We start from the raw sequence: 11,871 nt of genomic DNA on the forward strand, positions 1-11,871 counted from the left end.
CACAAGTATAGATTTTAATGAGCTCATCCATGGAAAGTAAGTGTAATAGAATCATAAAAAAGTGACGGGTAGAATTCCAAGTTCCAGCTTTTAAGGGCAGGTAGTGAACAAAAAGACTCTGAAGAAGAGAAGAAGCAACCAAGGATTTAGAGGAAAATGCTATCCACAGGTCCAGTAAGATAAGGAAAGAAAGTGACCTAGTGGATTTGGCAACTTCGAGGCCTTTGGTTGTCTTGCCATAGTGGTTATATTGGAGTGGTGAGATGGGTCTTCCCTCACTCCCACTGGAGTGCTGTCTCCCGGAGACACTGGCGCTCTTAACCTGTGGTTCATGGACTCTTGGGACAGGCTTCAGTGAGTCTGTGAGCCCTCAGGAAACCTAGGCAAAATGTTGTATGACTGTGGTTTTCTTCTGGGTAGAATTTCAGATTCTCGATGGGTTCTGTGATCCAATTAAAGTTCCATGTGCCATAGCATATGGAGGCCTGATCCAGTATTTCTGCTATCCTGATTTCACTCACATTATGAATATAATTTCTTTTTCTGGGCCATTTTGAGAATTAATCACAATTTATAATATTTTCTATGGGAAGATAGCATCCAAATTCTGAAGTGACATACAGATGAACTCATGTCATACAACGTGTAGACATACAAGCTGGAGACTTGTAAGTTGCACTTTAAATTTCAATGGTTAGTCAACAAGTTGGAGTAAGACACACATTAAAAATCAACCCAATAGTCCAAAACAGAAAGTCTTAGTAGAGTGGCATTTTCAGTACCCCAACCCCAATCCCCTTACATTTTGACTGTTATAGGCAAAAAGCATTCTGTGTACTTACATTTGTTTAAACAATCTCTCTGTATCTCACACTCCTCATTTATAGGCAACTTAATACTTGCCAGATATTATAGAATCCAAAAAATGAATTCTATTTATATAAACAAATTTTTATATTCTTCCCAATTTTTACATAATTGCCTTTCTGATTTTAGTACTTTTGCCACATATCTTATGTGCAGTGTGAACATTTTTCTTCTGCTTGAATTAGATCGTTCTGAGTTTATATATCTGGTGAATTTTGCCAATTCACTGGAAGGACAAACCTGAATCAATGCATAGAAATCCATCTTCAGTTTTGGAAAATCAGTTTGGAATGCATACCTTACTGACAGCAGGGGAGATGACCTTTGTACCATGAGAAATGAAGGCAGTTAGTCGTATTTTATTGATACTGTTGTTGCTATTGTGCCTACAGAACTAAGGCCACATTTTAGCCTTGCATCTGAGAGTGACACTGCAGAGCAAGAAGACCTGGATGCAGAAGATGACCGTGAGGAACAGCCTTCCAATCAAACTGTCCGGAGACCTCACGTCATCATCGAAGATGCTGTGGCTACCTCAGGGGTGAGCACGCTCAGTTCTACGGTGTCCCACGATTCGCAGGGTGGTAACCGATCTCTGAATGTACAGCTCGGGAGGATGAAAATAGAAACTAACAGGTAAGTGGTATTCCGAAGTGGGTGGGTTTCTTTTTCCTGACTGTCAATATAAGTGCATGTGTTTTGGGTCTCCTTTAAAGTTTGGTCCACAGAAAATACAAAGTATGATTCCTTTATCTCATTCGTGTCAACTGGATGCAAAGCCTTTCTTTACAATACAAGAGAGATGTAGCTCCGCCTCTTTAGTCAAATACATTTTCTGCTTCTCCCAATCCAAGTCTTCAGCTCCTTGGCCTTGACCGCTGCTTTGTCTCCTAGTGCATCAAGATTTTCAGAGTAACTTTGTTGTAACCTCATAGACTGTCATGGATACAGACTGAGCAGCATGTACTGTCCAACAGCTGAAAGGCAGGCAGAATGCCCATGCTCTTGAAAGCCTGTGATTTGGAATATCAAGTTCTTTCAGGAGAGGGAGATCTCAGGTCTTGAGGAGATAAAACTAATGGTGCTACAGCTTTGCATTTTAGAACCTTAAAAGGACCACATTTTATTGATATAGTGATTCTATTTTATTTTTAATAGGCTGTGTCATACCTGGAGCTTAATTTTTCTTTGAGAATTTGGTAATGTAGAATCCACATGACCGGGTTATTAAATACACAGTAAATATTTCCTGTGCTTCACAGACGTTGGCACAGTTCAAGGTCTGTGTCTTTATGATTTATAGCTTCCTGTGTTAGCTACAGTTGACATGTGGGCAACTGACTTTACGACTCTGCGTTTATAGTGAAAACTTTTTTTTTTTTGAGTATATCAATAAAAGTTGTTCAAATATTTAGAAACCTTAGTTGCAAATACTAATTGTTCACCAGGGAAATAAAACATTTATTTCCACGCATAAGTTGAGGTTTTTCAGGTTAAGCTTGAATACCAAGCTTAGTACGAGTAGTACAAAGCTCATCCTGTATTCAGAAACATGAATTCTGGTTGCATGATTAAGTAGATCCATACATATTCTATGATTTACATGCAGAAATCTTTCTGAATAAAGGGAGAGTGGCTTTCTGACTTCCGTATCCCATTCTTGTCCTCTGACACCCAGCTCTTTACTTGTCATTTCTACCACTTAGTGGAAAAGAATTTAAGTCTTTTCTCCTTTAAGACTTCCATCTAAATCTTGGTGTCCCTGATTTCCTCCTCTTCTCAAGGAATAGTCCAATTATGATACTCCATCCATTATAGTAGGTGTTAACTTTAGTCACTTCTCTTTAGTAGACTCTCTGTCACCCAGTCCTGAATGGAGTTGTTTTTTTATACCCCTCTTTCATCTCTAGAGGAAGAAAGTTCACTCATCCCTGTTTTGGCCCAGACACCCCGCCCCTTTCTACCCATGGCTTCCAGTAAGAATTATACAGAGAGTAAAGCTACTCTATTTACCAACGAGCTGGTATATTTGCTTCTCGGGCCCTAAAACCTTCTGTCTATATATCCTGGCTTATGTCAACAGAACCTGTCTCCTAAATGCAGCCTTTTCCTTCTCTCCTTAGCCCATCTGAGTTTCCTGTCTTACCACCCTGTCCTGACTGTCCACCATGCTTATGCCACCTGCAGTCCCCAAGGGCTGCTTTTGGTGAACTGCTCCCTTCCAGTCTTCACATCCCACCTCTGAGGGTATAAGCTAGCTGAGAGTCTGCTTCCCACATCTGCTCATCTCTGTTGAAAAGACTAGGATTTGTCACATTTCTTTATTTCATTCGTACATAGTTGCATTTTTCACAAGAGCCCACACATGTATGCTTTTTCTTTACACTTAAATCTGTGACATCTATAGGATTATCGATGTCCTTTTTCTTTTTCTAGGAAAATCTCCCATAGCTTCTCCATCACTCCCAGAAAAATGAGATGAGGCACAACATTCAATTCACACAGGATTTAAAGAAAGGGCAGCTGCATTAGTAAGCAGCGGAAATAAGCGACTAGTTATGTCTATAGGGGTCCTTTAAATTTTCAGTTGAATATTACTTGATGATAGAAGTACGTTTACTGCAAGGTAAACTTAGAGGAATTGTTAGTGTGTTTTTAGGAAAGGGTGTAGCTCTCATTTTAGAAGTCTTAAGCTTATATTTGGAATAGTCACCAAGGAAGGTAAATCAGGTTTATCCAGCTCTTGATTATTAGATCATCAATAATACTAAATGGAAAAAGTAACAAAATGGCTTTAGAAGGTATGTTTTACTTATATTGAAGTATATGCTTACATAAAATGTTCTGAAAATAATTCACTTCACACAGGGAGTTTGGATAATAATGTGGAACAATGATGCAGAGTTAAAAACCTAACTCACGAAGAGCTGAATGGTTATCTCATTTTCCTATCCTACAGTTCTGAAATTACCCATCCCCACCCATCTGAGTTAAAAACTTGACCTCAGGGCAGATCCTTGCCAGACTTTTCTGGAACAGAGAGGCAGGCAATTGCATTTGAAGGTCGTCCCTACGAACTGAAGACAAAGTAAAAATAAAACCGATGGACTGGACATGTCCTTAAAATAAATCATTTCGAGAGATGGATTTGGGACAAATGAGGTAGCCTATCAGTACGTTGCTTCCAATGTTAAATTCTGACTTTTAAAGATAAAAAGGAACTAATGTAGTCTAGATAAACATAGGTTAAGTTCATGAGAATTTGCCATCACTACTCCATACATGTAAATTTGTAAGGAAGACAAAAATATATACCAGACCAAAATATTGCCAACTTAAAAATAATTCCTACTGACCTGGCTACCATTTCTTTGAATTGCATTCCTTCTGGAGTAGGCAAAAGTCTCCCTTCATGTTCTGCTTCCCTCTTGCTTTCAGTTCTTACTGCTTCATCCACCTAATTGTGCATTGCTTGCTCCCAGTTGTCTTTAAACAACCTGTGTTCCTCAAACCACCTTCTCTGCCTACCTCTCAGTGTGTTTTCCTTCTGTCCCACCTCTGCTACCTACTCTACAATGACCCCTTCTCCCACCTGAGGGCCTCACCTGTCTCTGTCCTGCAGGAAAGGGGTGGAGGCTGGGGGTCAGGGAAGAAATCCCGGTTAAGCCCTGGGAGGGCTCTTTTCCAGGGCCTTGGCTGCAGCGGGGAAAAAACAGCTCTTATTAAAGACCAGGCACTTAGCCACACTGTCTCACTTAATGCTCACAATAATTCTTTCAGGAAATTTCCATTTTCCTTTTTACAAATAAGGAAGTTCAGAGACATTAATTAATGTGTCCAAGTTAACACAGGAAACGCATGGCTGAAACAGGATATGTACCCAGGGCTGTCTTTGAGTTGTAACCATGCTGCCTTTAGAACGTGTCAACTGATGCAGAAACAAACTTATGGTCCTGAGTTCAACCTATCAATACTCAGAAAATGAAACAAATAGTTTGCAAAGAGCTGCAGGGAATGCAACAATTTATCTTGATGATCTTAGGAGTAATTAGGTATCTTAAATTACAATTGTGAGTCCACGTTAGTCAAAGATAGTTTCCTAAAAAATCAGAGCACCTGTCTTCATAACTTGGAATATTTTTTCAGAGAACAATTTGAGAAATGGTGAGTAGTTACCAGCTGGCTCAGTTGCATAGTGAAAGTTTTGTAGCTAAAAACAATGGTATAAATGCTATCTATCTTAGTTTCTCCTTGTTTCTTTGGAGAATGCATCCAATGCCAACTAGGAACTGAATGTACCAGGAACACATGTGTCTTTTACTGTAATAAATTGTTTTTAATTTAAATACCGTATCATTTGATCACATCTTGTACTATACGGGACATCACCTATGGTTACTTCTCAAATTTTCATAGTTTAAAAAAAGTGCCTACCTTTTTGCTTTGCATTGATTATTATATTACCCATATTGACCAAGTGTTTTTTTTCAATAAGGAGTCATATATATATATATATATATATATATATATATATATATATATATATATATATATATATATATATATGGTCATAAAAAGAAGCGCTAGAAAAAAATCTCTGAAGATTTTGGCAGATAGTTGGGGATGGGGACTTTGAATTCTTCTCGGAAAGTACCCTGTCTTCTAGAGTTTTGCTACTCAACATGGGGTGTGTGGACCAGCCACTGGAGTAACACTTGGGAGCTCTTTAGAAATGCAGAATCTCAGACCTCCACCCAAGAGTTACTGGCTCAGAATCTGCATTTCAGTGAAATCCCAAGGGTGTAGATGCTCATTGTATCGTGAGAAGCCCAAGCCTAGAAGGTCACTCTGTATGTGGCTGCTGCAGCTTTATTATTCTGTCAACCAATATCATTTTCTTCTCCAGATTACTGGAAGAATTGATTCAGAAAGAGAAAGAATTACAAGCACTCCTTCATCAAGCTATTGAAGAAAAAGACCACGAAATTAAGCAACTGAAGCTTAAGTCCCAACCAATAGGTGAGTAAGCAGAAAATCTTAAGTAAATTGTTCAACCAGGCTGCCACAAAAAACTGAGAAAGGCAACAGTCAGTTTTCCTTTTGGCTTAATCACTTGTACGACAACTGCAAGCAGAAATTGCTTTAAAAAAACACCCCGTTTTTAATCGTAGGAAAGCATTTCTTAAAAGGGTAGTGAAAATAAGATGACTCAGTCGTCTTTTCCTGAGATTCTGTATGTATTATTGAGGTAGATAAGACTCTCCACTTGTCTTTCTTTTTAAAGATTTCACAATGAGATTGATTACTAGATTAAGATAATACTATTTTTGTCATTTTTGCATTTGTATTCTGTGTATTCTAGTTTTTTTCATATTGCATATAGTGGACAAAGATAATTCTCTGGTTGGTTCTCTGCTAATTATGCTCATCTTTGTTGCATGAAAAACACACAGTACAGTGTTGATGCACCAAGTTTACTCTAAGAAACTATGAAATAGATATGAAAGCATAAGGTGGGAGTGTCGTTACACTATTGCCTCCGACTTTCTATTTACTAGTAATTAAGTGGTCTTTACGCATTTTATTTATAATTCATACTGCCAATCTCAGTTGTTTCTACTGATTATTCTCTGAGAGAGCAAAATCTTTTAAAGTATGAATAAATGTTTGTTGACTGGGAGGGTCCCAGATGACCTCTGTTAGGTGACACTAAGAATGTCCACCCTTCTACCCCAAATGCTCTTCTAGATATTACTGGATTGCCTGTGTATTATTTAACTTCTCCTGGCACAAATGCTGAAAATTCTGAACTTACTGACTGGCTGAGAGAAAATGGAGCTGATGAAGACACTATAAGTCGGGTAAAGAAGACTCTTTGTGGGACAAGCATTCTTTCACTTCATCTCATAGTAGTTGAGTGCCTGTGTCCCAGGCACAGGGATACACAGGGAGTGAGCAATGCAGACCCAGCCCTGCCCTTCTGAGGCTTATAGACTAGGCCAGGCAGATGATAATCAAATGATTCCACAGATGAAAGTATAATTATGTCCTGATAAATTCTATGAGACAGAGGGAGGGAGAGGTTGGGAAAGGTTCTTTGAGAAAGTGATAAATGAGCTGAAGTCTAAAGGAATATGTAGGGATAAACTAGGCCATCTGTGTGTAAGTTTTGGGGGGGGCAGACCAGAAGGGGAAATCATTCAAGGGTGGGGGTACAGAATGTACACAGGCAGTGAGCTTTGTGGTCCAGGACCCCTGAGGACTTTTATGGTTTTGAGTAGGAAATAACAAAGAATGGAAAAATCAAGACAGAACTAGAATTCAAGTTTTTCTGTTTTGAGTTCTCTCTTTTGTTAACTTTTGAATTCTCTAACGGCAGTGGCTATTTATTGATACTTAATGAAACAGATCTAGCTAGTGAACTTAGGTCAAGAACAAACACTTTGTATATAAACCATATTATAATAACTTAATTCTTCTCTACTCTTTATAGACTTGTAATCAGCATGAATAGCATAGCATTTGTTTATGTTTTGAGATTACATGTATGTATACACATATATACACAATAAGAGGTTATATTTTTATTTTATAGAAAAGGCCTCTTGATACAATGTCATATTGATTTGTTTTAATTGAATTTTAAAAATAACTAAGAATATCTGATATCTGATAATTTATTGGACCTCTAAATAAAATGTAGGGTCTCCTTAGAAATCTGCATTTAACAAGTTACTACTACATACATTTAGACAACTCTCTTTCTTGTGGAAAATAAGGCATCCAATCAAGTTCTCCAAAATATTTATTTCTTGAACTGAGACTCAAATCTCAATTAAAGTAGTAACTGATTATCCACTAAATCACTGACTCTTTTTTAAGAGTTAACATTAAAAGCTTAAGTTTAAATCAGGACTCTAATTTTTCTAATAATTATTAGAAAGAACTTTTTATGAGACATGAAAAGTAAGTTCAGAAATTAAGTATAAGTAATACCTTTCCAAGAACACTTTTTATCTACTTTAGGAAAATAAAGCTACACAGTAGCAGACCTCTTAAAGGCAAACATTGTCTTATGAGCAGCAGCTGTTGTTACAAGTGAGTCTTTTGTATTCATTAGAAGACCATTCAGAAATTCTATGTTGCTTGTAATCTTATGCGTTTGGAAATCACATGGATGCATCTCATTGTAATTATTTTGCAATGGGGGAACTTTCCCCTAATAATTCTAGAAGATTGTTTCTAGTGGCTTGCCTTTTAGATTCATTTTTAATTATTGCCAATGTTTTACATTATGGATAGAGTTTGCTTTTTATTAAAGGTATATAAGACTTCTAACTTTTGTGCATATTTTACTTTCTTCACAGTTTTTGGCTGAGGATTATTCACTAGTGGATATTCTCTACTATGTTACACGTGACGACTTAAAATGTCTGAGACTAAGGTAACACTTTTCTTTCCATTCAGTTGTCATGATGGTAAGAACGCTGGGCTGAGATTAAAAAGTTTGGGTTCTTGCCCTGGCTGGGTCCCTCACTAGCTCTAACCAGCTCTTTAATCTTGGGCTCACCTCTCTGGTTCTCAGTTGTTCCAAGTAAACGAATTAGTTGGACCAGAGTCTTCTTGAGGACTCTGATAACCAATATTTCTGTACTAATAAATGCAAGTCACCTAAAAGAATATTTTGGATAATATAAGACCATGCAGTTATTCTAAAGCTGCCTTAAACAGATGCTCTAATTTAGTTCATGATCGTGCCATATTTAGAAATATTAGGATGTGCTGATTTGCCATCCAAATACCTGATATAATCTGATACAGTTTCTTATAATAATTACTTTTTTCTATGAAGCCACGCATATACATAACTTATATGGACCTCTACCAAGACACATTTCAAAAGTGCTGAAAATCTAAAATGATGCTTTCAGACCTGATAGTCCGTGGGGGTGGAAAGGAAAGGCATTGGAGGGATAATGAGAAAATATATACAAAAAGAATACAGAATGACTGATAAGACTTGGGGATCTTCACGTTCTGATCAGAGCAGCTGAAAGCTAAGCAGTCACTTTTCTATTTCAAGGGCAATGTTTCAAATGAAGTGCTCTCTTCACCATGTTCTTGTGTCTTTAAACAGGGGAGGGATGCTCTGCACGCTGTGGAAAGCCATCAGTGACTTTCGGGACAAACAGACTTGACTTGATTGTCGCTCAATTTGTTTCCAGCCTTCCACGGAGATTCTAAAAATTAACACAGAACTGATCTTTCTTAAGGGAGGGAAAATCAAAGGGAGAGAAGAAAGAAGCTGCACTTTAAATCCAGTATTTGTTTACTTGTGTTAAAAGGAAAAAAAAAAGACAAAATACACTGAAATTTCCTAACTGCTTCTATTTCTATAATTCTTAAGGACTCTTTGTAAGGACTCTCAAAATACTCCTAAACATTAGGACATATGGGTGTTTAGGATTATTTTAGTCTAAACATTTTTATGGAAATATTTTGAACTCAGCAGCTATTATACTTCAGCCAAACGTTTATTTCACACAAAATGGATATAACATTTCACGTGATTGTGCATCACTGGAACAAAACTAAAATGTGACCATAACTTTTTAGGCTGTGTTTGTAATATGCTCTGATAATCTGAGTAGAAATGCATAATTTCAATTATTGTATAAAGTTTATGTTTTTTTAAGTATGCAGAATCTGAGAGCAATGGTTTTTTTCTTACTTATCTGTATTAATTGTAATATTGACTATATTTTGTAACTTAAGTTTCTGGCCTATAGTACATTTGTTTGAGTCATGTTTGTACTACTGAACTGTACCAGTTGCACATGCCCGAATCATAGTAATGTTAGCTTGTTCTAAAGCTATCCATTGTGTAATACTTACTCTAAAAAGTAAAACGACTGTCAACATACTGTTTTGATAAATTCTGAGGTATTCTTATTTTGTGTTGACTAACTAGATAAACCACTGTGTCAAATTTCTTATTGTTTCTTCAGCTATAACATTAAATACAATCTGTCTTCTATTCAAGTAACCAAAGAACATCTGACATCCAAGTTGTTCCTCAGGTAACAAAGTGGTAAGAAAGAGAGCAAAGAAAAAAGTAAAAGTAAGTCAGTGTATTTTTCTCAAGGCCCTAAGCTATCATGAATGACTACTGTGAGTTTCAAAGGGTCTGCAAGTAGTATCCTAGTAGAGAACACTGCATTTTCTATCTCCTTGATTTTAGTTTTCAGATTGAGGGAAATGTTTTTATTTTAAGCTGAATATTATATTTTGTAAGTCTGCCCATGTTCATAGAATGAAGTCTGAAGTTCCTGGATGATCAGTGAGATAAACAAACTTCTTAAATACAGAGGAAACTGTTTATTATGCAAGATAAAAATAACATAGAGCTGTCTGTTCATGTATCATGACTTGACCCATATACAAAAATCTTCGGTAAAACAGCAGCCATCTTTATTTCTGTATGAAAACCAAATATATGTATACATTTTTTTATTCTGAAATTTTTATTATTTTACAGTTATTCAGGAAAGTTCCTGGGTTGCTGTGACCAAGATTTGGTCACCACAGAACAAAAGATTAGAGCAGATCAGTCAGTTCACCAGTTTTCTCTCTTCTTTGGGCGGTGAGAGCAGGCAGTGAAGACATCATGTGCCCAAATATGTTTTATATTGCATTAGATTATACAGATTGTTCTCACCAGTATCTTCTCATTTGCTATTTGTAACAACGTAACTGCATCTTGTTTCTACTTCTCAATCCTGAGGACACATAGTTGCCTCTTGCATCCTGTAGGGAAATTTCAAAGGGGATGAGTTATAAATTAAATGATATGTCATTTCACTCATATTTAAACACATGGTAATTCCCTCATTAAGCCACCATTCAGCTCCCCAATTGTTATGGTTAAGTGATTCTTTTAGACTGTATATAGGATCAAGCTACCTATGTTCAACCAACTCTTTTCAGTCTTTTCTTGGGATCTTCCTCCTGCCCTGTCTTCGTGGGCAAAAATTCCTCTACCCTTACATGGTTCATCATACATTTCCAGACCAGCATCATACGGTTTTTGTCAGTATTTTCAGTCTTAGTCACAAAAGAAGGGAGTTCCATTATGGCCCAAATTTCATGAAAGGTTTCGCTTGAAATGCCTTCAGTATCAATCTAGGCCAGTGATTCTATACCCAGCTTCACATTAAAATGACCTAGATGCTTTTAAAAAAAATATTGATGCCACCACCTAGAGAAACTGCTTGTATAGGTCTGAGGTAGGGCTCAGAGATCCTATTAAAAAGCTCTGCAGATGATTTAACACTATCACATTCTACCTCTTTATTGCAAGTGACACCCAGAGAGATAAATGGAGAGCCTTTTCATAGGGTTGGTAGCAAGATGGTTACCATTCATTGTTCGTTTGCTGTGATGAGAATCTAAACACATAGGCCTGGAGCAAAACTATCACTTACCTTTTGACCTTGGGCCAGTTAATTAAACTCTCCAAGTCTCAGTTTCCTCATCTGAAATGGGGGAAATAGGGTACCTTTGTCCCAGGGTTGTTGTAAGATTTAAATAAAATAATGCAGGTGAGGTGCTTACCGCCATACTTAGCAGATAGTAATAACTCAGAGGCTGCCTGCTATTGTTAGCGCTTATAATTCATTCAAAAGTATTGATTAAATACATACTGGGTGCTACATATTATGGTGCATGAACAAGACACAGTTCTTAGCCCTGAAGTTCACTGTCAGAAGTGGAATCAAGACAAAGTACAAACAACAGTACATGTAGTGAAGTGCTATCACTATGTCTGACTGCCAGAGGGGATTAAGGAAAGCTTCCCAGAGAAGTGAAGGTCTGGAGCTGAACCTGGAAAGATGGTTGCTAACAGAACAGTTTTGCATGGGTAGTGGCGGCAGTCTTGCAAGAGAAACAAAACCAGAAGTTGCTGGGAAAAGTAGATCCTGTGTTTCTTTTTTACTACGTTAT

At 37.2% G+C, this 11,871-nt stretch overlaps 1 protein-coding gene across 4 annotated transcripts in view; it reads left to right on the top strand.

The window, feature by feature from the left end:
• The window catches only part of MAP3K5 (mitogen-activated protein kinase kinase kinase 5), a 180,886-nt gene extending 171,083 nt beyond the window's left edge, over positions 1-9,803 (top strand). For all 4 annotated transcript variants that reach the window (XM_019732726.3, XM_074333624.2, XM_019732727.3 and 1 more), the window contains 5 exons: positions 1,260-1,503; positions 5,774-5,886; positions 6,616-6,728; positions 8,235-8,311; positions 9,005-9,803. In XM_019732726.3, coding sequence (XP_019588285.1) covers positions 1,260-1,503; positions 5,774-5,886; positions 6,616-6,728; positions 8,235-8,311; positions 9,005-9,065 — 608 coding nt within the window. In that variant the 3' untranslated portion in view covers positions 9,066-9,803. The remainder of the gene's footprint in view (positions 1-1,259; positions 1,504-5,773; positions 5,887-6,615; positions 6,729-8,234; positions 8,312-9,004) is intronic.
• Positions 9,804-11,871: the final 2,068 nt, after the last annotated feature.

Source organism: Rhinolophus sinicus, chromosome 2, assembly GCF_057876585.1.
Source record: "Rhinolophus sinicus isolate RSI-liver-muscle chromosome 2, RSI-T2T, whole genome shotgun sequence".
Lineage (NCBI taxonomy): Eukaryota > Metazoa > Chordata > Mammalia > Chiroptera > Rhinolophidae > Rhinolophus > Rhinolophus sinicus.